We start from the raw sequence: 23,663 nt of genomic DNA, 5'->3' as shown, positions 1-23,663 counted from the left end.
AAAGAAAGAGTACACTTGAAATATTGTTGAAATTGTAATTATTGTTGTTGTAACCTTTTTAACTTTGAAATATGTATGATAAAATGTATACTTTAGTTTTTACAAAGAAAGATTACACTTGAATTGTTGTTGTAATTGTAACCTTTTTAATAAAAAAATATATTTACAAGGTAGATGTAAACAAACTATTAAAAGGTAAATATAAGCCTTTTCTTTAAATAATTTTTATTGTGTTTTATTAGTGACAAATTTGGGGAGAGGATAAATATTCCAAAACTGAAAATACAGTATGAGAATTAACTGCACAATTACTAGACATGTTTTCCTTGGCTATTATAGGCCAAATTGCAAGCACAATATGTGGAAAAATAAAAAAGAATTGAGATGCTTCCAACTGTTGCTCTTGCATTCTTGTGGCTCAGTGACTCACCTGAATGAATGGCTAATTAAGTATGCGGGCCCCATTGTCTCCTGAGGTGTGAACCACTACATATGCATTATCTGTGACGCCCACTCCGCATATGGCCTTTCCAAACAGAAAGTGCTTTGCAAAATTCAAATCAATGTATTGTGTTATGTGAATGATTAGGCAGGGTGATTTTCACATCATTTTGAAGAAAAAACACTAGGCAATGACATCTATTAGACAAAAGTCTTATTGGCACATATTTAGTATGTGTTTTATGGCCTTATTTCAGAAACTTTAGTTTTTAGTTTTTTCAATAACCACGCATAAACATTATTCTCTCAAAAATGCAGACATGTACATTCTTGTTGCTCACATATTATGGTAGCCCTGTTTGTGCTAAATAGTGTGTAAATTTTTTTTGCCATTAATATGTTTATAAGCAACTGAAAAAAGCACAAATGTCAGGGCATGTCAGAACATCTCAAGGACCCCAAAAACACCTCAGACCCCAGAGGGTTAAAGGTGCATTGCGCAAGTCTCTGAGTTTTTGCAGAACTATGCCCCCTTCTGGCGACACGCGAAACTGCAACCAGAGTTGTGCACGCGGTTACGTGGAGTTTGCGTTGGGGTTTGGGATGAACAAGAAGCCGGTCTCTTTGAATCCATCTTCTACTTTTGCAAAAGTCGCTTGAGTTGTCTTCGCTGATGCGGATAATGGCGGCGAATACACAAACCTGCCAGACATAGCCAGGTAAGCGTGAACGCGCATGACGTCACGCCCAGTCGATTCCGACCCGAATCCCTCTTATTTATTTTACTGTACAGGATTATAGAGGCAATCGCAGTGATCATAGAAGGGCTCATTCAGCTCATCAGGCAATTGTTTAAGCATGTATGGGTTAGAAAAACGGGTATTTTTAACATGAAATGTTGCGCAATGCACCTTTAAGAGTAACGCGGACAAAAATAAGACGACATGGCTGAATTTATGGAACCAGCTGCAGACCATTATGTGCCAAGAATCATTTTTAGGGATAGGGAGAACCCTTTGGACCATCTAAGCGATAAAAAATTGTTGCAGGAATACCGATTTGATCGACGTGCAACATTTGACATCGCTAACAAACTAGACGGCGACCTTGCATGTCACACATCACAACCACTCTTTACCTGCGGTGTTACAACTACTTATAGCATTGCGTTTTTTTGCAACTGGGAATTTTCAGACTGTAGTGGGAGATGTTTTCCACGTGCATAAATTGTCTGTCAGCAGAGTGGTTCATCGGGTTGCGGGGGCTCTTTCTCGTCATTTAAACGCAACGGTCAAAAATTGTTTTTCTTTTACCATATTCGTCAAGAAGAATGCATTTCTCATCCATTCCGATATCCTAGCCTACTTTATTTGATGAAACTGCGAACGTGTTAGTGTTTTGCGCATCTATGGCAACAACAGACCTTTATAACGTGAATCCAGGATCGCTGTCGTGAAACAATTAAATGTTTCCCTTACCTAAGAGAATCGTTTAAGAGATTATATGCAACACCTTTAAAGCTACAATATGCAGGATTTTTTTGCCACGAGAGGGCGCTACATTCCAAACAACAACAACGGCGTAGCTTGATGACGATGTGAAGGAGCGTGGAATGATGGGAACTGTCGTTTTAAACTCCACCGTGGATGTAAATCAGTCAGACGGGAATCGAAAAATCATGTTCAAGGATGAGGTTAAGTTTTTTTTTTATAATGACATGCTTTTTGTGGCGAGGGGGGCGTGGTTCAGCGCGGTCTGTAATGGGAGAGAGAAGAGACGAGCAAGTAGGTCAAGTGCAAATGACGAACGCCTGTGTCTTATTGCAGTGAGCCGCGTGGAGAGACCGCTTATAAGCCGCGCGCTGGAATGAGAGAGAGACTGAAGACCGGTGGATCCGAGCTCTCATTTTTGAACTGTTTTGTGCCGTCGCGGTTGCCACGGTGAATGCGCGTTGTGCGCGACTTTTGTTTGTTTTGCTTTATTTTAATAAAGTACGAGTCCCAGTCACGCCGACCCCTGTCTTCCTTCCTGACTGACTTAAAATGAAAGTAAGGTTTAATACTACATTGGTTATCATAGATGTTACTGTATTGTAGATGTATGTCGAATTCATTGTTGTGATAACGCGGCGCAGTTTTACGTGTTCTAAACAATTGTTGTAAAAGTACATTCGAACATACCCACATCATTTGCCAAAATACTGATTAATCTTTATGTATAACACATGCTGTATTTATTTACATGGCCATAAACACCAGACGTGATACACAATGTCAATAAACTAAACACAAATGTAAAGCAATAATACTTTCCTTACATAAACATAACTATTACCGAATGCTACATTTGGAAAATATAAAATTAAGCATACTTTGTCGACAGAACCAGCTGCAATCGGTAAAGAATAATTGTGTTCCATAACGACTGCACAAAACAAGCTAACGTGTGTTGCTTGATAGACGCTACAACTACAACTTCCGCATTTGTCCAGGACTCCACGCAGTACGAGCGGAAACCGAGGGTAACGCGGATATGACGCAATTGACTGGCGACTCCCAGCTCCCCCCTGCTCTAACGCCCCGTTTCCTTGGTTAAAATCGCAATTTTCTGACGATTTAAAAATAGTTGGAAACATTTGGGATATTGTAAGTAATCTACTTAACAAAATATATAACACTGGCCTTGAGATTATGGGATATTTTAATGCAAAATTCTTGCATATTGTACCTTTAAGTTATTCTCTTAGGTAAGGGGAAATCGTCCCTTAAGTATCATACTTAAGGGAAAAACTTAAGGTGCTTTATGCAACCGGGCACAGGACATTTTTTTTTTTATATGATTCCGATTGTATTCGTCTGAAAGTAGAATGTCATATACACCTAGGATTACTTGAGGGTGAGTAAATCATGGGCTAATTTTCAAGGCATTATAATATTTAGTGGATACAGTATTTTTTTTATATGTATAGTCTACTTCTTATAAGTTCACACTTAAATTGTGCTGTTTTTGTTTATAGTAATTTATACTTTAGTGATGTAATCATTACTTGCATACCTAGTGTTGAGTCAGAATTCAGATGATTCTCTCAGAGCTGGTAAATCTGCCATAGAATGGAGGGTGAGTTCTGGTAGAAATCACTTCTCTTAATATTTTATGTGACAGGATTAATGTATTTTAGTGCTTTTGAGGGAGCTGTGTATCTTTGATTCTGCTTTCAGCTTTGCAGCTAGTCTTGACTAAACACTTCCTCTAGTTTATGAGTGTTTTACACCACTGTGAAGATATTTTGGTCCATTTGTCCCACTCCTCCTTACAAAGCTGCTTCAGCTCAGAGACATTTGTAGACTTTCCAGCATGAGCTGTGTTTCACGTACTTCCACAGCATTTCAATGGAGTTGTAGTCTGGACTTTAATTAGGCCATTCCCAAACTTAAATTTTCCAACCATTTTCTGGTTATTTGTTGTGGATCATTCAGATCACAGACTTTCAGACCTGGGGCTCGTTCTTCGTATGTTGCTTAAAACATCCGATATCAAATTACACATCCAAGATGATATCATCGTGCTAATCATGATCTGGCTAATTAGGTTCTTCGAACACACCTGCCGGATATGATTAGTATAGCTGGATTGAGTTAGTGAGATAATTGCGCGTTCATGCGCTGGTTTAAAACCTCTTAAGTGTCACCGGCCCACCGGTGGGCCCAAAATCATTACATATTTAAAACATTAATATCCTATAATAAACAAACTAATCTTGACAAACTATATATCATTTGAAAGCTTACAAACTCTAGTTTTCATATTTGGTGAATGATTTTCAAAATAAATTAGAGAGGAGCTGTAATTTATCAATTTGCAACAACAATATTTTCATATTCCTAAGGCATGTTCAGACCTTTATTTTGAAATAGCAATGAATAGGGATGGGGCCGATCCGATCCAGTATCGGTATCGGGACCGATACCAGCGTAATTCACGTATCGGATTTTCCCGATCCAACCTGCTGAGATATCCGATATCCATGAGTCATGTCTGCGCTCGCTTTAACGTCTGCTGAAATGACTCCAAAAGTGATTCCCGCCGGCGAGTCTGCTAGCTGGCTGCAAACTGTGGAATGGATTTCCTGAACGGAGGCGCAGCTCAATGAGACACAGAGTTATGAGACACGCTCAGGAAATCCATTCCACGGTTTGCGGCTAGCCAACAACGTCCGCTGTGTGGAAATACTTCACACTGGAAACACCGCAGAGCAAGACAGCAAAATGCAATGTTTGCAAAGCTGTAATTCAGAGCCCTTTAAGTTTAAAGCTCCCTCGTGTCGTACAACACAACGAACGCAATCAAACATTTAATATTTTGAATCCATTCACGCGACCAGAGTCAAATTTACGTGCGTAAAAAGCTAAAGTTTGAAGCAAAATCGACGCGCGTCTGAGGCGAAATCCGCTTGTTTGTTTGCACGATGCTGATGTTGATCGAGCATTCATCGAGAGAGTTAACGTTACTGCATCGGAGAGAGGATCACCCTTCAGATAGTGTGTGTGTAAGATGTTTACACTTGCACTTTTCTTATATTTCAAGACGCAAGTATTTGACATTTTGGGAATGTAATAAATATTGACATGACAATCAATTTGAAACCCTTACAGTTGCATATTTGTTTTCAGAATGGGATTTTTCCTGTTAACAGGATTTCCTGTTTTTCTGACTTCCTTTTCTGACCTTATACTTACCTCAAGTTACCTTTTGGGACATACATGCATACATACATAGGCTACGTACATAACATATCATTCATACTTGCCTGTTGAGAGAAGTTTATTTCAGCAACATACAAAATAAACAATAATGATAATAATAGTATTAAATCAAACACAGCTCTGGTATCGGAATAGTATCGGTATCGGCCGATATCCAAATTCAGGTATCGGGATCGGATCGGAAGTGAAAAAATGTGGATCGGTGCATCCCTAGCAATGAACATGAAAAATCATGATAGAATGGTTGAAACCTCAGTTTGTTTTCATGCCAAGAGTTCAAAAGGTATCATCCATTAAATTATTTTAGAAAAAAAGATATTAAAATGTTTTTAATAACGCATATGAAAATGGAGGCGCCCTTATATGGGCAGTAATGGAGTCCAGTTGTCACCTAGTGAAAATGTTTGGTACTGCGCCCAAACAAAATCTCACTGAAAGCTCATTTTTTGAGATATCAACCTAAAATTTGAAACACAACTTATTCAGATTTTTGGCTTTGATTTTCTAGCAGTTTTAGAGTCGGCCAGGTTTTAAAAATATATATTTTATATAAAATATGAATAATTATTTTTTACATTGTACATTTTCATAAACTCAAACTTCTATAACTTTTTTTTTTGTTTCACTTTCTTAATTTATTTCACTTCAACAAAAATCTGCCAAATGTCTTCTTTAAAACAAGACCAATTTTACGTCTATACTCCAAAGCATTCTTTAATTACAACCATTTAAAGTCGAAATGTGAATTTTCATGTATATTTAAAAAAGGGGGGTGACACTTAAAGGGTTAAAAGGGGATATGTATCGATAGTAGAAACATTGATCAGCAACGCTGCTATTGGCTGCTCAGCGTGGCCAAAGAGCGCGCTCAGTTTTTCTCCTCAGCAGAGCAAGAACTAATAGTAGGAAGTTTATTCGGAATTTTAATGTTTAATCAAAACACCAGGGAACACCTCAAAGTCTGCAAAAGCCAGGAGAGAGGGCTGGCAAAAAGTAGCAGACAATTTAAATCCGGTAGAAGTGGCCATGTTAGATGTTTTTATCACTTATTAGCCTATATTTTTGTATTTTAATAATTGCATAATTACTTTGTTCATTGTAATGTCAGAGTCACCACTAGAACATGGGAACAAATAAAAGTGAAGTACAAAAATATTCTACATATAATGGTAATTTTTAGTTCTATTATAGTCTCTTTTATAAAAGGCACTGTTAAATAAATTGTGATTTGTCTGTTATAAAAACAACCAAGAAAAAGGCTGAGTTGTAGGCTAAAGATCTTAGTAGCCTACACTGTAAAATAACATTTGCTGCATTAAATTAAAGGACAATTCCGGTGAAAAATTAACCTAGGGGTAATTAATACATGGTTACCGAGTCGATCGTTCCATGGAATGCGTTTTCATGATAATCGAATGTAAAGAGTTTCATCTCTAAAAACAGATTAGCTTATAACGCTAGTATATGGGGCACAGAGTAAGTAAAAGTAAAACGCTAGTTAATACCGCTAACAAGGCTCAAAATAGCCTCACACTAACACGGTAGCATAATGAGGGTCTCTACATACAAACCGAAGCATTGAGAACTTTGTAAGTGTACATACAGTTTTATAAGAAGATACTTTATAAAGACAGTACATTACCCGTATACAGGCAGGTGTCATCTTGGAAAACAGTCTCGACTAGTCGAGCCACGAACGCCGTGCTACGTTAGATGTGTATTTGTGTATTTTTTTTGTATTTGTGTATTTATCTGTGTATTTAAAGCCAATGTTGCAGGTTTTTTTTTTTTTTCAAAATTAATATAACCTTGTATGAAAAGTAAATGCAGGATTAAAAATTGTTTTGCAAGACATAAGGGCACAAATGTAATAGAAAACGTGACAGTTTCCTTGACCGTGTTGAAAAAACGCTTTTTTTCACCATCGCGTCATATGACGTCACATGAGGTAGTCGTTTGGCTCTGCGTTCGCGCTCAGTGCGGAGTAGGTTGGTATTCAGCTGGAGCGGTCATGATTCAGTGTGTTTTAGGTGCTTATTGTATTTCAATTAATCATCGTCGTGGTAAATGATTGTGAATTATGGCCTGTCAGGACATCGAGTCCACAGGTTTCCGAATAAGAAAAAGGACGGTGCGATCTTCCGTGCCTGTGTGCGTTTTGTGCCGGGTAAGAGACGGGACTTCACTTCTGCTTCTGCTTTGAAAAACGCGGTAGTGTGTAGCGTTCACTATAGACCGAATGATTATAATCCCGGCGATATGTGCACACTGTCCCGGCTCCTTCATCGGGTCGCCCGGTGACGGTCCGCCGTCAGCATGTGGTTCGGCCGCCGGCGGGAAACATGACGCTCACGGATCCGTCAGAGATCACTTTTATTGTACATCTGTTTTACAAAATGTGCCTTGTCTTAATTTAATTCATTAACATATCCTACATAAACTTGTAATGTAATGCATTTATGTGTTTGTTATTAGTCTGCAGCCGACACATTATTATTATTATTATTATTATTATTATAAATATAATATATTATGTTCTATAATTAATTTTCAATCTGTACAAACCGACTTTAATGTTTGTGTTGGCTGTTTCTACATATAAAGTTTTTATACAGTAAGACAGTTTGTAATCATTTTTTGTATTCATCGTCACCAAATGGGTCATTTGCTATTGCCTGATCCATGATGATAATAATCTGTACAGTATTGTGATCTGAGCATAGTGTTATACATATCGTCGGCTAACGTGAATACATCTATAAGCTAACACTGTTCTCTCGCCCTGTTCTCCTCACACCACAACTCACCGTTGTTCTGTCTAACCCTGGCCTGTCCTGCTCACTTGGCTTCATATCAGGCTCATAATTATATGATATCATCATATATATCAATTATATATGAATTATATATATCATACGAGTAAACATTTAGGCTACAATTCCCCCAGCTTTCCGAGCTGTCATTGCGATCCATTGCTTTCCTATTGTTTACTTTGACCGCTCTCACTCATGTTACGTCACTTCAGGTTCGGCGGTTTTCAAATGCGGAAGTAAAATTCTCTCACAAAAACGACTCCAGAAGCCTAAATAGCGTTTTATAAGTATATGTTTATATTTAAATCTAGTTCCTACATTATTTTTCTATACATTGGCTTACTGGGTACTCTAACTTGCAACATGGGGTTTAAGCCCTCTTGTTTGCCATGTGTCTGGGTCAAGTATTGTTTCCTGTACTGCTGTTGAGTAAGTTCATGTTCATGCCACGGTTTTTGTTTGTCATGCCACGTCATGTTTTTGTTTCATGTTTTCTTTACAATAAACTGCACTTGGGTTCTAATTTACAACTTGCCTCCAGTGGATCACTTATTACACCTGTACAGTTGTAAGACTGGATAAACTGGAAGAACTGGAAGAGAGGGCAACTCTCTGAGAAAACAAAGGAAATTAACATTTTATCTCTTGCTATATTACCATCCCCATTCGAGACACGATCACACGTCAGTTGATCACCTCCCAATTTACACATCATTCCTTCAACTTCTGTCCCCAGTAAGTCTGGGACGCTGATTAATGCAAATTCCCACTGTGAACTCATGTTAACATTTGAAAAGAGGTTTCTGCTTGGTCTGAGTATTTAGGGAGATGCTGAAGAAGGCTCGTGGCGATTTGTAACTCAAATTAGCCTGTGATGCAGAGTGTATGCAGGCACTCCACATCATGTATTTTATAATGTCAGGTTCGCATCTTCTCTCTTTATTCCAGAGCATTTGATGTTTTGTATTTTTTTTTTATCTTTGAACTGATTATGTAATTGGTATGATACATTTACCTGACATAATAAATTGTTACATTTGATTTTATTCCGACTGACTCTGAAATTGTTTTCCCAAGTAGATTAAACGGATTCGTAAGTTACCGCAAGTTTTGCATCAGATTAGTGACGACTAATATTTTGGCGCTAATTCAAGTGTACATGTTTTGCAAAGACAAGTGAATTTACGTTTAGGGCAGCAAAAGTGCTGCTTGACCAACCTAAATCTGGGTGTGTCTTACCTCTGTTTTTATTTAATGTTACTTTAGATAAGTGTATGTGGGAAACCATGGCATGGCCAATCCAAAGCTATTATAAGACAAGTAAAGTTGGTTGACTTATATCTGTAGTAGTGGCCATACCTCTACTGAAGTAAACGCTACTTTAATTTCAAGTGTATGCAATCACGGGGGCTTTACCAAGTCAAGTATATTTGTATAGCGCTTTTCACAATACAGATTGTATCAAAGCAGCTTCACAGTATTAAATTAAAATAATACAACAAGGTTTGTTTCTAGTGGAATTTATTGATTGATAAAATTAAATTAAATATCCCCAAAATATCCCTAACTGAGCAAGCCAAAGGCAACAGTGGCAAGGAACCGAAAAACTCCATCAAGTGACCTAAGTCACTTACTTACCAAAGTATCTTTGATTGTGTAAGCATGAATGCGACCGATCTCAGGTATATAGCAATTACCTCTGTTTAGTGACTGAAGCTGGCGAGATTGTGATCGTGAGACCCACATTAAACAAGGTGTTAGGACCTCTGAGCGACATAGTTTCCTAATATGAACGGGTAAAACATAAGTAAAGAGTTAAATAGAACAATTAAATCTATTGTTAAACTATTATGTAATTGACCAATAACCAATTGGCAATCTAACTGAAAATGGAGTCAGATATAAAATGGGGTCAGATAAAAGCTTAAAGGGAATTAAATTACTTTGCCACGCGGAAAGACAGTAACACGCAGAGACCTTCACCTGTTTTGGCAGAAACCCCCATTTGGACCGATAAACGGGCTCACACAGTTTTAGATAAGATTATATAAAATAAGATTTTTTAGATTGTAATCTCGAAAGTGATGTTGATGTCTAACATATTAAAGATTTCTGTGCCTTTTGTTTGCCTCCATATTCAGTTGTCAGTTTTTGCATCTAAATTTCAATGCATTTGTACAAAGAACAAAATAAAATTCAAGTTTAAGGATTTATATTGTTCAGATTTAACTGATTAATCAGCTGAATGCTTTCATTCCTGTTCTAGACTCTCTAACTGCAGTGTGACAGAAGAAGGTTATAAAGCTCTGGCTTCAGCTCTGAGATCAAACCCTTCACACCTGATAGAGCTGGATCTCACAGGAAATGATCCTGGACAATCAGGAGTGAAGAAGCTCACTGATTTACTACAGGATCCAGCCTGTCAACTGAAGACACTGAGGTGAGACGGGGTCAAATAATTTACTAAATTAGTTATATGGAGGCTAAATACACATAACTAATATATTATTTTAGCTATACAATTAGCTTGACAATTAGCTGCATCAAAATGATCAAGATCAGATCAGATGCTGCAGGTTCTGTCATGATGATGATAAACGTCAACACAGTTTAGTTGTGAAACGAGCTAAAGGTCAAAAAGACATTATGGGTCAGTATATGGGCTGCTATTCTGGAGTATACCTTGATAATTGAAATGCACAATTTTATTTTTGTGCAAACTTCTCATCAAAATTCTAGATAACCTTTTAGTGAAATAGTTTTCTGAACACAATAGTTTTCCATCAAGCCCAGATTCACTGCATCTCTCTACAGCAGGTCTATGAGTCTCCAGATGTTCACAAACATGCAGTTTCACAAGCCAGTTTTCTCTGTGCTGACGTTTCTCACTTCTCCTGCTTAAAAGCCAGAAAGATCTTAATTTCACACTCTGTATTCACACTGAAAACCACGATCTAGTGAGCCTTTGCCCTTCTGCTCTGTGAGACATTTCTGTTCTTATGAGTTTGCTTTAGGACTGAGTGTTGCTCTAGTTTCTTTTTTAAATTTATATTTATTTGTGTATTTAAATGTTCAAAGAATTTTTTTTTTTATCGTATCTATCTTTTTTGTAATGCAACAGACATTTAGTTGAGAACTGAATTGACTCTTCTGCAGGTTTTTGAGTCCTGCTGCAGAGGAAGCCTGTCAGTATGTGAATAGAGTTGTGGGTAAAAACCCGTTTCTCCAGAGAGAGCTGAATATGAGTAAACATGAACTAGGAGACACACGAGTGAATCAGATCGCTGCTCTACTGCAGGATAAACACTGTCAACTCAACACACTGACGTGAGTATCGCTCATTTATTTATAATGTTACTTTACTTTTAGTAGTAATGTTAGCTGATGATAATATTTCCTCACTTGTTTGAGCCAGAGCAGTTTTTTCCTCAGCGTCACACAGAGCCACAGCAATTTAAAGTAATAAAATTAAACAGCAAATTTAAAACACACAATTAAAATGTGATATCAAGCTTTAAATATTTGGTTAAGACAGACAGTTGGATCATGGGTCAATAATTATTTCAGTTTCTGTAGAGGCAGAACAATGTTTTTTGTGACATCAGAATCAGAAATGTTCATAACTGCTTTCAATTCAGTGTTTGTATTTCCCAAAATGTAAAATGTCTAATTTTGGTGCAGCATATACTGTAACTTGTAAAAATTGGTAATTGAACTAGTGCATTTTAAAAGTCTGTGATCAGTATCTGCCTGTAATAAGATCCACTGAACGCTAGTGGTGGGAGCTTTCGAAACACGCTTCATGAAGCTACGAAACCTTTACCAATCTTTTGTTTTGAATCAGTGGTTCGGAGTGTGTTTCAAACTGCCAAAGTCACATGATTTCAGTAAACGAGGCTTAGTTACTTCATAACTGTTTCGAAACATTTGGAAATGTCAATGGTTCTCCACTGGGGGGCGATGATCTCTGTGAACCCATGAATCATGCAGATTTACTGAGATTGAACAAGTGTCTGTGGGTTTAACCTGATCTCTGATCAGTTTTATACATTTGTAGATGTTTTAATTAGACATTAGTATAATTAAAAGGAATAATAGTAGTTAATAGTTTCTTATTGGCCTGTTTAGCTGAGCCATCCATAAAATAAACAAAACAAGCACTGAAAATTGATAAAAGAGCACATATTATACAGACACTTGATATTTAATCATATTAGATGATTAGTTAATTGCATTTAATAGATTTTACTTTCAATAAAACATTTGTAATGGGTTTGTAGAAGGTGTTTTTATGCAGTTTTTGTCTCAGCGTGTGTCGTTTCGAAGCCACACGCTTGCACGCTTAGACTAACGCTTCAAAACAGTGAATCATTTTGCGAAGAAATTGGTTTAATTGATTTGAAGCTTTGAAAAGCTTTGTTTCTCCCATCACTACTGAACGCAAGTGCAGCTTTATTCAAATAAACGTGAACAAAACTAAAAAAACAAAGACTTGACTGAGAAACATGAAGGTCACCAACAGCAGTTACAGGGAACAAAGCCAGACAGAAGACAATGGTAACATGAAGGCAGGGCCGTATGGAGGGTTTTATAAAAACTGAGGTCCCACAATTGATGTTGCTAGGGGGGTTCAGGGGAAATTTAGATCTTCCTGATCTACACATGTGCAATTTAAGGTGTTTGAAGGACAAAAAAATGGGATATCAACAGCTTTAAAAGCATGTCAGTGGACAGTAGCATAAATTATTTGTCAAGCAGAAAACAGATTCTTAAACATGAGAATCAGGTTAAATGTTGCAATGAATGATCCACACTACAAAATTGAAATGCAGAAATTTTATGCTTATTGTTGACAAAACACAATCACTTATTCCAAACAGGAATGAGAAATGATTCAATGATTATTTTGCATAGATGTTACATTTCAATCAAACGCCAATGCAATCCTTCTGTGTCCAGAGGCATATGAGCAATATGTGTGAGCATCAAAGATCAGTTTCAGCAACTTGTTTCTTTCCTAAATTAATCAATGTTTTTGGAGTAATCAGTTCAATTTATTCACTCAAAAAAAAACAATTTCCACTTAATGTTAATAACTTAACTTCAGCCAATCACATGCTCCGAAAGCACACTTCCACCTCACATTCAGCCACTCACGCGCCAGTCAGACCTGCACATATGCAATGCATCACATATGCTTAAACTTTTATGTTTTGTCGTTGTTCTCTGTACTGACAGCAATCCAAATTTACAAAAAAATGAGCTCAATGTTAAAATTCTCCTTTAACAAAATGCATATTTGCAATAAAACAATCCCCTTTTCAAAGCTACACTTTTTTTTAAATATAAATTGTATACATTGTGTACCTGTTTGGCTTGATATTTTATATTCATTTCATTTATTTTTGTTCTCAGGTGGGTAATTTGCAGGAGGTGCAATCCTTTTTTTGTAATGTTGTATTAAGAAGACAAAACTAAGGCCAAATGGCCTTTACTATTTAAGTTTTCATAGTTTTACATGTTATACAGGGGCAAGATGGCTGATGGTACTAGACACCGTAAGAAAGACGCCGACAGCGACCACGCGGCTTTAATGAATGAACTACGTGCGCTTAGCGCAAAAATGGACACTATGCAGACTACAATTGAAAAACAAATGAATGACAAAATGGAAAGTCTTCGTGAGTCCATGGAAAAACTTATTAGTGAGAGTAAAGAAGCATTCAAGCGCGAGGTGGCTAAAGCAGTCAAGGAGATGCAACACGCATTGGATCTGGAAGTGGGAATTCTCTGTTCTAGAATGGATCACTAAAATGAATGAGAAAAAAGCTAAGGGTAAGCAGTTTGATCCTGACGTGTCGTTGGTAATTGTGGGACTGTCGCAAACGGAGGGAGAAGATGTTGAGGCCAAAGTAAAAACTCTGCTGTGCGAGGGAATGGACTGCGAGCCGGTGTCAAAAATTGTGGCCGTGGAGCGCATGAGGGCGCAAGGGCGAAATCCGGGACTCATCAGAGTGGAACTCGAGACAACACCGGAGAAGGTGGCTGTGCTTCGGCGGCGGCCTAAACTCAAGGACAATGAAAGTTACCGAAGGGTGTATGTTTCGTCAGCGAAATCACACGCTGAGCGTCTCATGGAATTCAATCTTAGGACTCTGCTTAGAGAGATCCCAGCTGCTAAAGACTACTACTTGGCTAACAACGGACGGCTAGTAAAGCGTGGTCAAGCCAGGGGTACGGCGGGATCGACACCACAGCCTTCGGTTTGAAGACTTCATGCCCAGCCTGTTTTGGATTATATTGCCTTAGTTCATTGGAACGTTAATGGATGGACGCTTGCAAATGGTAAGCTAAGAGCGCAACTGCTTCTTTCGTTTGAGCCAGGAATTATTTCATTAAATGAGACTCATTTGTCCGCTCTTATACCTGAGCTTCATGGATACAGTTGGATTGGACATAATCGTGTTGCTCATAAAAGAGCTGTCAAAGCCTCTGGGGGTGTGGGTGTATTTATAAAAAAAAACTAATTTGGACAACTTTTCTGTTACGATTGAGGACAAGACTTATGACGGAATTCTGTGTTTGCGGTTCGAGCACACTAGCTCACAATATTCATTTATTTTGATTTCATGTTATTTGTCTCCTGAAACTTCAACATGGGGCCGTAATGCTGACCTTTTTTATGCACACTTATTGTCTTTGATTTTTACGGTTGAGGCTGATTCTGTTTATATTTGTGGGGATCTGAATAGTCGTGTTGCGCACCACAGAGACTATGTCGACGAGGATGATATTAGTCCTAGAGTGGTGTTGGACTCGGGCCTGAACAAGCATGGGGAAAGTCTGACTGATTTCCTTAAAGAGTCGAAATGCTGTGTGGTTAATGGAAGAATAAACCCGGAGTATGATAATTTCACATTTTTTTCTGTTAAGGGTAAGGCGGTAGTTGATTATATTGTGACGAGACATGAAGATTTAAGAACATGTATTGAATTTAAAGTATTCACTCCATTTGAATTATTGGAAAGAACTGGGTCCCGAGGGCTAATAGATGAGAGGAGTAGACCCCCTGATCACTCCATGCTTTATTTACGTTTTCAAACAGCAGAGATGTTTATAAATAGTGCTGACATTACACTACTTTGTAAACAACCAATAAGAAAGCTCAAGGACAATTTTCTCATTTCTGAAACTTCTGATGAAGCCCTAAAAAAGGTTATAGTACAACTCATAGACTGTAAAAAAAGATGGACGACGCCCCTTCGCTCTCTTCCATTGATGAGAACTGAAGCCGCCAGTGTCCCGATATGGCGCTGACATATTGGAACTTGAGTCTGCGCAGTAGCGATCTCGGGACCAGACCTGCGCAGTAGTGAGCAGGAAGTAAAGCCGCGAAATCAGCGCTCCGCCCTCACTCTCGCAGAATGCACTCAGGGAGGGTGGATTCTGCACACTTTTTTAAAAATTGATTGCAGTACGACAAGAGGCTTGTTAAAATAAAGTAAACACAATCTCCTCAGTCCTCCGAAGATCCCGAAAAAAAAGTCCGTTGGTGCTTCAGTGACTACTTCGCTCAGAGAACCTGTAAATCACAGCTGTCAATCATGACGTCACACCACCGCATCACGTAACTAACTAAAAAACAACTTATTTTTGAAACAGACACTTGAACTTACATCAGCGAGATAAAAACGACAGCAAATGAAAGAAACCACCTTTGGAAAAAAGATATTTGAAGTGTAATTTAATTGTTTAGTTGGTCTCACGTCCCATTGAATAACACGGGGAGGCGGGGCTTATGACCTATACTAGGACCAGTCACTGGGGGGCGATCGAGACGTTTTGGCTTCACTTTTCAGGGCTTGTGCGGGACGCTTGGTACAACTGGACAAAGGCGGGGAAGCACAGGATAATGTTGATTGTTGCTATGAACTTTTCTGTGGGGTTTTACATAGGGAAATGAGTCAATATGGATCAAAATTGTATGGAAAACGGGCCCACAAGAAATGGTATCGAATTAAACAACCTTTTTGGAATAATGAATTATAGAATATTTGGTCAAATCTTCGTGTGGCAGAGAAAAGATATTTAAAATGCAAGGAGCCTGTTTTAAGGAAGAACTTGCACGATATATTTAAAACCTGTCAATATGATTTTGATAAAAAACTTAGATTGTATAAAAGGCGTTATAGGAGAGGTAAAGCTCTTGGAATGAAGATATTTCAAAATACTAATCCACAGCATTTTTGGAAAGAAATAAACAAGCTTGGTCTAAAGAGAAATAAATTAATTCCACTTGAAATAGTCACAGAAAGTGGGGGGTCTGAGATCTGTATTCGAGACAGATAAAATATTGGACAGATGGGAGAAAGATTACAGAGACTTGTACACTTGTTCTAGCTCTCATCAGTTTAATGGTGCATTTCTAGCTGAGATATGTAAATTAAAACATTTACTTGAAGCTGGATCTGTTATGTTGGAAACACCCTATTTTAGTAGTGTGCTAAACAATGGTATTTCCTTAGAAGAAGTTCAGAAGGCAATTGATAGAACCAAACCTTATAAAGCTGTAGGTGTGGATGAACTTTCTAATGAGGTTCTTAAATGCCCCAAGCTGTTAAATACTCTGCACATGTTATTCCAATATTGCTTTAAGAGTGGGACTGTTCCCTCGGTGTGGTATAGTTCGATTATTAAGCCTATTCCAAAGACCACACAGGCTGACCCAAGAGTACCTTTGAATTATAGAGGAATAAGTTTGCTAAGTACAGTATGTAAAGTGTTTTCTGGTATTCTTAACAACCGACTCAGTGAATATATTGAAACTAATGGAATTTTAGTGGATGAACAGAATGGGTTTAGAAAACACAGGGCATGTATTGATCATATTTATGTTTTATCATCTGTCATTAGAGCAAGGTTGCAGGAAAACAAAAGTAATTTTGTTTGTTTTGTTGATTTTAAAAAAGCTTTTGATTGGGTTAACAGATCTTTTGAAATATAAGTTACTTTCTATTGGTATTACAGGTCACCTGTATAACTCCATCAGAGCTCTGTACAAGACTCCAGTGGCCTGTGTGCAGATTAATGACATGAGGACAGGATGGTTTCCCACTCCATTCGGGGTCAAGCAGGGAGATGTTCTTTCACCCACTCTCTTTGCGCTTTTTGTGAAAGCTCAATCTGGCTCAAGAGATAAAGTTAGTAAATTTGGGTATAGACATTGATGGCTTTAACCTCAGCATTTTATTATATGCAGATGATATTGTTGTTTGCACAGATGAAGAAACTAAACTACAAAGAATGTTGGGCATTATGAAGGATTGGTGCAATAAATGGAGACTTTCTATAAATGTGGATAAAACACAAGTAGTCCATTTTAGAAAACTGTGAATCTGTGTCACGCAGTGAATTTGATTTCTTTTTTGGACAAACACAGTTTATGTACTCCAGAACTTATAAATATCTTGGTTTTCTTTTTCACGAAAATATGAAATTTTCAGAAGGGAGAAGGGTTTTGTCTGAGTCTGCAGGGAGGGCCCTGGGAGCCGTTATTAATAGGATGAAGCTTTGCCCTGAAATAAGTTTTTTAACATTTACCAAGCTGTTTGACAGTATGGTGGGATCTATTTTGTTTTATGCAGCTGGGGTCTGGGGCTTCGAAGATGCTCCTGAATGTAATAGATTGCAGAGCAGGGCCATGAGGTGTTTCCTTGGAGTGCACAGGTTCACTACTAGAGCTGCGCTAGAGGGAGATATGGGTTGGGAGCCTTGTATGGTGAAACAAAAGGCGGAAGTAATAAGATTATGGAATCGTCTTATTAGATTACCTGAAGATAGACTTACTCGGAAAGTTTTTGATTGGGATAAAGCTCACAACTACCCTTGGTCAATGGAGGTCCTTGGAATACTCTCATCAGTAAAAGCACAGTATATATTTACAAATAATTTACAATGTAATATATCTCAGGTCAGACAGTCTTTGTTTAATTCCTATAAAGAGCTATGGCAATGGCAAGTGTTAAAATAAGCCCAAATTGAGAAGCTATGTTCACTTTAAAAATGATTACTCCACAGAGCCTTATGTCAAATGTTGGTTAACCAGATTACAGAGGTCTTTGTGTGCCCAGCTCAGAGCAGGGGTGTTGCCTTTGCAGATCGAGGTGGGGCGCTATAAAGGTGTCCCAGAAGAGGACAGATTATGTGTTTTGTGTGATTATGTAGGTCTTTGAGGATGAATGGCATTTTTTTTTTTTTTTTTGTCCTGTATATCATGATTTAAGAATGGGTATGTTTGAGAGAATTCAACATAAAAAGCCTGATTTGTTTTGGATGACGGATGAGGATATGTTGAGCTGGGCCTTTGAAAATGAAATTTATAGTTTGGCTAGATATGTGGAAAAGGCGTGGAAACTTAGGCAAAGGAATTTATATCCTGACCTAAATTGACAGTGTATATTGTGAAAATGATGGTAATGTACTCTGTATGATGGTCATCTTCCTATGTACTTTGTATGATGGTCATCTATCTATATTATGTTTGTTTTATGTCAATAGTGTCTTTTAAGCCTATTTGGGCTGGGCATGTAAGTGCAAGACACTTTAATAAAAAATTCAATTCAAATATACATGTTTTACAGTATAAAGTTGACTTAACTGTATTGTTATATAATTGTTGGCACTGGCACTTAAAAACACTAAATGGGTAAAAATTACAATAAATAAGCTTAGTTTTGGAGCCAAATGTTGGAGTTGGAATAAATACCTCTGTTTTTTTGTGGTTTTTTTTGAGAAATAAAAGCCAAATGCTTGATCATTTTACAGCCACATCATTTTCGTTATGCATTATTTGTTTTGGTTGTTTAAAAACACACCAATTTTTTTTTATCCGATTACTCGATTAATCGATCGATTAAGTGCTAGATTAATCGATTACAAAAAGAATCGATAGCTGCAGCCCTAGTTGGTAGTATATTTAAATGAACAATGTGTAGTCTTTGTCTGTGTTCCCTGAACCTGGATATCCCTGTTTATTTGTCAGTCTGCTGGATGAAGCTAAACACGTTAGTTGATCATCATAAATCTGAGTCATTTTCTTTTCTCTTTCTGTCTTCAGTCTGAGTGTATGCAGTATTACAGAGAAACAGAGTCTCATCCTGACTTCAGCTCTGAAATCAAACCCGTCACACCTGAGAGAGCTGAACCTAAGCTGGAATAAACTAGGAGACTCTGGAGTGAAAAACCTCAGTGATCTACTGATGAACCCACAATTCAAGCTGGAGAAACTACAGTTAGTATCATTATACTGTACAGCAATTACAGTGTGACTGAAGTTTATTTATTTGAAGACAGCAGGGCTTATGTTTCATTGTTTATAGCAGTGCACTTTCTGGGTTTTCCCTATTGCTCACTTTTATGTGTTTTTATCTAGATAAAAAAAAAATTATTTCCAGCATTTGATACAATGTACTGATTGTGTACATGCAGAAATCTGCCTTTTCAACCGAGAATAAAGAAGAGAGACGCCAAATAAATAGTTAAAAATGAAAGAGAAGAAACAGTGTCTTCCAGCACACAGAACTAGTGTGACTGGGTTTCTGAACAGACTATTGGAAACTAAATGCTGCTGTAGCTCTTCAATAAGATGATCATCATAGATGTGAACTATTGTTATTTCTCTGTCTTCAGTCTGAGTGATTGCAGAATTACAAAGAAACAGAGTCTCATCCTGACTTCAGCTCTGAAATCAAACCCATCACACCTGAGAGAGCTGAACCTGGGCGGGAATAAACTAGGAAACACAGGAGTGAAGCACTTATGTGCCGTACTGAAGGATTCACACTGTAAACTGGAGAGATTGAGGTCAGTCACATTCACATACAAGAATCAAAATGCTTAAAATCACTTCAACAGTTTAAACTAAAACACTTTATACTCAATATCTCACAATGAGTCTGAGTTCACATTATATTTGTGTAAAATTCTTTACATTCATGATTTGTTTGTAAGATAATCTCTCTTCCTCTGTTTGTGTCTTTCTAGTCTATATGACTGTGGCATTACAGATGTTTCTTCTTTAACTCAGTCTTTGACGAACTCAAAAGCACTGCAGTTTTTAAAAGAGCTTGATCTGAGACACAATATGATAGGAGACTCACAGCAGCGGCTCAGAGACGAGCTACGAGACTCAAACTGTGTCCTGAGGTGAGGAAACATCACTGAGATATTAAAGAGATCTTCATTTACCTCTGATATGTGAACAAACCTTTCAAACATTCGTGAAAGGAAATGATCATTAAGCTTTATTGCAACAAAGGGTTTGTGTGAGAACAAAATGTGGAGTTATTGAAATGTTTAACACAAAGGAGGAAAGAGAAGAAAAGCTCACTGTCACAGCTTTATACATCAACACCTGCTTTATTAACTGTGTCAGTAGAAGTGAATCATTTCAGTGTGAAAACAGACTTGGTCAGATTGTAGGAAAACGCTGCACTCCTGCTAAAATCAGTGCAGTTCCAGCTTCAGCTCACAGCGTCCAGCTCACATGAGAAATGTCTCTGTCTCTAGTGTGTTTTTACTGTGACAAGCAACACGTCACACTACTTTACACTTACTTTACTCTCAGTGATTTACTAAGAGCCTACAAACATGTTTAAACTAGAGGACAAACGGCTTTAACTAAAGGTTTGTGTTTGAACTCAAAATAACATTTGTATTTGCTCCCTGTGGTTTATTCCATACGCCGTACACTCATTAGTTTCTGCTTTACAGAGACTCAATAGGAGTCGCACCGACACACACACACAAACATATGAACATGATTCAGGTTTTAAATCTATTATACTTAAAAACACAAATATCTATATGCAAGATCATGTAAAGTCAGTAATTAATCTGATTACAGGAATTCAATTTAACTTAAAAAAAAAACAGTAATTGAAATATAATAATTTTCACTTTGTTCCTCTGAACACTGATTGTTTTCTCTTTTGTTCCACTTTACAGAGTAAATGAAGATCTGTGGCCAAACTCTGATGGATGCGTTATATCATAGTGTGAAATGATCATGAGAGGAGCAGAAACCATCAGGTGATCCACAGAAGAGTCACTACTGTCTATGAGGAGAAATAAATGTGTAAATGTGTTTCATACAGGTGGAAGAGACTCAGACTTCACAATTAAATAAAGCAGCGTGTGTGTTAGCATGCGTATTAGAAACATGTGATATTGAATGATTCATGTTGGTTTATTATTCAGCCAAATGATGGTTTAGTTGTCATTAAAGGTGGAACAGAGGAAGAAGCTCAGATGAGTGTCAGCAGAAATCTTCACTATCAGGCCTGCAAATATAATAATGTTTGGATTGAACTCATCCATAATTATGTAAATATTTCTAATCATGAACGTGATTGTCAAGTATAGCACATACATGTTTCAAAAGATATAAAGTTTACATGTAACTTTTAAACATTTACATTTTCTCTCTAATATTTTATACACAGAATATCTTTATTGTTATTGTTTTATTGTATATGAAGTTAGTTATGTGTGTGTGTGTGTGTGTGTTGCTGATGCACAGATCTACAGTATATTGTCTTTGTTCTGTGGATGAAGTCTCTTCTCCTCTACAGACCGACTAAACATGTTTACCAGTTAACAGCATTAGTGTGTGTTTCACTCGCTCCTCAGATAGCAGACGGATGTGGGCCACTTCAGGCAATGATGCGGCACTGCAGGCCTTCTTATGGCCCGGATGACTAATCTGGGTGTAAACCAAATGTGGCCCACACATGTTGCAGCAAATGTGGCCCAGTTATCTTAAAACATAACTGGGCCAGTTTTGACAAAGATGAGGGACTGTAATCACTGTGAATCTGATGTGAACCTAAAGTGGCCCACACATGACAGCAAATATGGCCCGATTACATTGCAAAATAATTTGGACAACATTTGGCAAATGAATGACACAGTCAGCACTGGCTAACCAGGGTATAAGCCTTATGGCACAGTAAGCAACGTGTGTGTGTGTGTGTGTGTGTGTGTGTGTGTGTGACAGTTAACTTATGTTGTACATGTTGGTAGGGTGTGTGATTGAGAATGTTTTTTTATGGTCTTGGAACGAAACTGAATAAACTTTTGAGTTGCTGTGTGTAAAGATCTTTGCTGTGGTTTCAAGCAGGACATATTCTTGGGTCAACATTTGTTTTTCATCTTGTAACACAATTCCTGTCCAGAAACCCTAACCCTACACATAACTTATCCTTAAAGAGGGAAATGACAGGTAAATAACCAGCACCAAACCCTGGTTGTAAGCATAAACTCAACATAAACTGTAAACTTGTCACTCAAATATGATTTGTTGATTGGAATGCAGGATTAATAAAGATGTTTATCCAGAAACATACTTGTTGAAATCACATTCACCTGTAAGGCAGTGTCATCTTATAAACTGCTTGACCCTGATATTCAAAGAAAAAAGAATACATTTTTAATTTGTCTTACATTTTGACATTTTTTTATAAATAACAATAGCCTATCAAGTTAATAAAATAGTTCATATTATAAAAACACTTGACATTTAATCGTATTAGATGGTTTCTTAATTGCATACATCTTCAATAAACGTTTGCAATTGGTTTGACAAGGGTTTTATGCATGTTTGTCTGCATGTACACAGTTCTGACCAGCAGGGGTCTCCAGGGTGTGGCGTTTCCAGCGCTTTCTCCTCGAACGTCGCGAAGTAAATGTAGGATTCTTTCATTTGCCCGCTACTCCCTCGTCTTAGTTTCAGCCAATCAGTGGTTCAACCCACACGCAACGTAATTAATATTCATAAGCCAATCCTTCAACAGAGTAGGCGGCGGTTTAATCAATCAATAAGACCAATGCTCCGCTGCCTAAACGTGTTTTACGATTATTTTGAAGAGATCATGTAATGCTTATAATACTGTTTAATACGCTCTTGCCCAAGAAGGAGACTGAACTACGATGGAACAGGTAAAAACATTGTTTGGGATAGATAACAAACAAAGTAAAAACGCCAAACAGATCCTATTTTGTCAAATGGATAGATGGGTTTAAATGGGTCAAAAAGCACACTTAGTTTAATCACACATACGTGTATTTTGTTTATATGGAGTTGATGTTTATACTGAAATACTCTATTTCAATCAATCCCTTATGAAATTAAACGTGGGTTGAATTAGTAAAAGTGTATTAATGGTTAAACTATGGTTAGAGTAGCAAAACTATGATTAATTTGTGGTTACCATGGTTTAATTATACTAACCATGTTATTATTATTATTATTATTATTATTTGTTGGAAAACCATGATTAGTTTTTGGTTACCATGGTTTAATTATACTAACCATGTTTTTTTTTTTTTGGTTTTTTTTTGGAAAAGCATGATCAGTTTTTGGTTTTATTTGTAGTAAAACCATGATTAGTTTATGGTTACCAAGGTTTAACTCTGTGTCCATGTTGTTTTTGTTTTATTTGTAGTAAAATCATGTTTAATGTGTGGTTACTGTGGTTTAACTTTACTAACCATGTTTTTTTATTATTATTTTGTAGTAAAACCATGATTAGTTTGTGGTTATCAAGGTTTAACTCCATGTCCATGTTTTTTTTTTTTTTTTTTTTGT

The 23,663-nt window shown here is 37.3% G+C and overlaps 2 protein-coding genes and 1 long non-coding RNA gene across 8 annotated transcripts in view; 2 read left to right on the top strand and 1 right to left on the bottom strand.

The window, feature by feature from the left end:
• LOC311291336 (NACHT, LRR and PYD domains-containing protein 3-like) overlaps positions 1-22,479 on the top strand; it is a 32,204-nt gene extending 9,725 nt beyond the window's left edge. Inside the window, exons 8-14 of one of the 2 annotated variants that reach the window (XM_084410307.1) lie at positions 10,284-10,457; positions 11,174-11,344; positions 19,134-19,307; positions 19,706-19,879; positions 20,060-20,221; positions 21,023-21,106; positions 21,707-22,471. In XM_084410307.1, the coding sequence (XP_084266433.1) occupies positions 10,284-10,457; positions 11,174-11,344; positions 19,134-19,307; positions 19,706-19,879; positions 20,060-20,221; positions 21,023-21,071 (904 nt within the window). In that variant the 3' untranslated portion in view covers positions 21,072-21,106; positions 21,707-22,471. Of the gene's footprint in view, positions 1-10,283; positions 10,458-11,173; positions 11,345-19,133; positions 19,308-19,705; positions 19,880-20,059; positions 20,222-21,022 lie in introns of both variants that reach the window. The other variant, XM_084410306.1, reaches the window with a different exon arrangement.
• The window catches only part of LOC311291369, a 205,932-nt gene that overhangs the window by 91,541 nt on the left and 90,728 nt on the right, over positions 1-23,663 (bottom strand). The window lies entirely within an intron of this gene.
• LOC311291341 (uncharacterized protein) overlaps positions 22,865-23,663 on the top strand; it is a 32,370-nt gene continuing 31,571 nt past the window's right edge. For all 5 annotated transcript variants that reach the window (XR_014627544.1, XM_084410315.1, XM_084410316.1 and 2 more), the window contains exon 1: positions 22,865-23,014. Coding sequence is in view for 4 of the 5 variants with exons in the window: in XM_084410315.1 (XP_084266441.1) it covers positions 23,006-23,014 (9 nt within the window). In the remaining variant the exon portion in view is untranslated. The remainder of the gene's footprint in view (positions 23,015-23,663) is intronic.

This window comes from Rutilus rutilus (genome assembly GCF_951802725.1).
Source record: "Rutilus rutilus genome assembly, chromosome: 6".
NCBI classification, from domain to species: domain Eukaryota; kingdom Metazoa; phylum Chordata; class Actinopteri; order Cypriniformes; family Leuciscidae; genus Rutilus; species Rutilus rutilus.
Note: the sequence above shows the minus strand (reverse complement) of the source record. Positions and strands in the feature narration are given on the sequence as shown.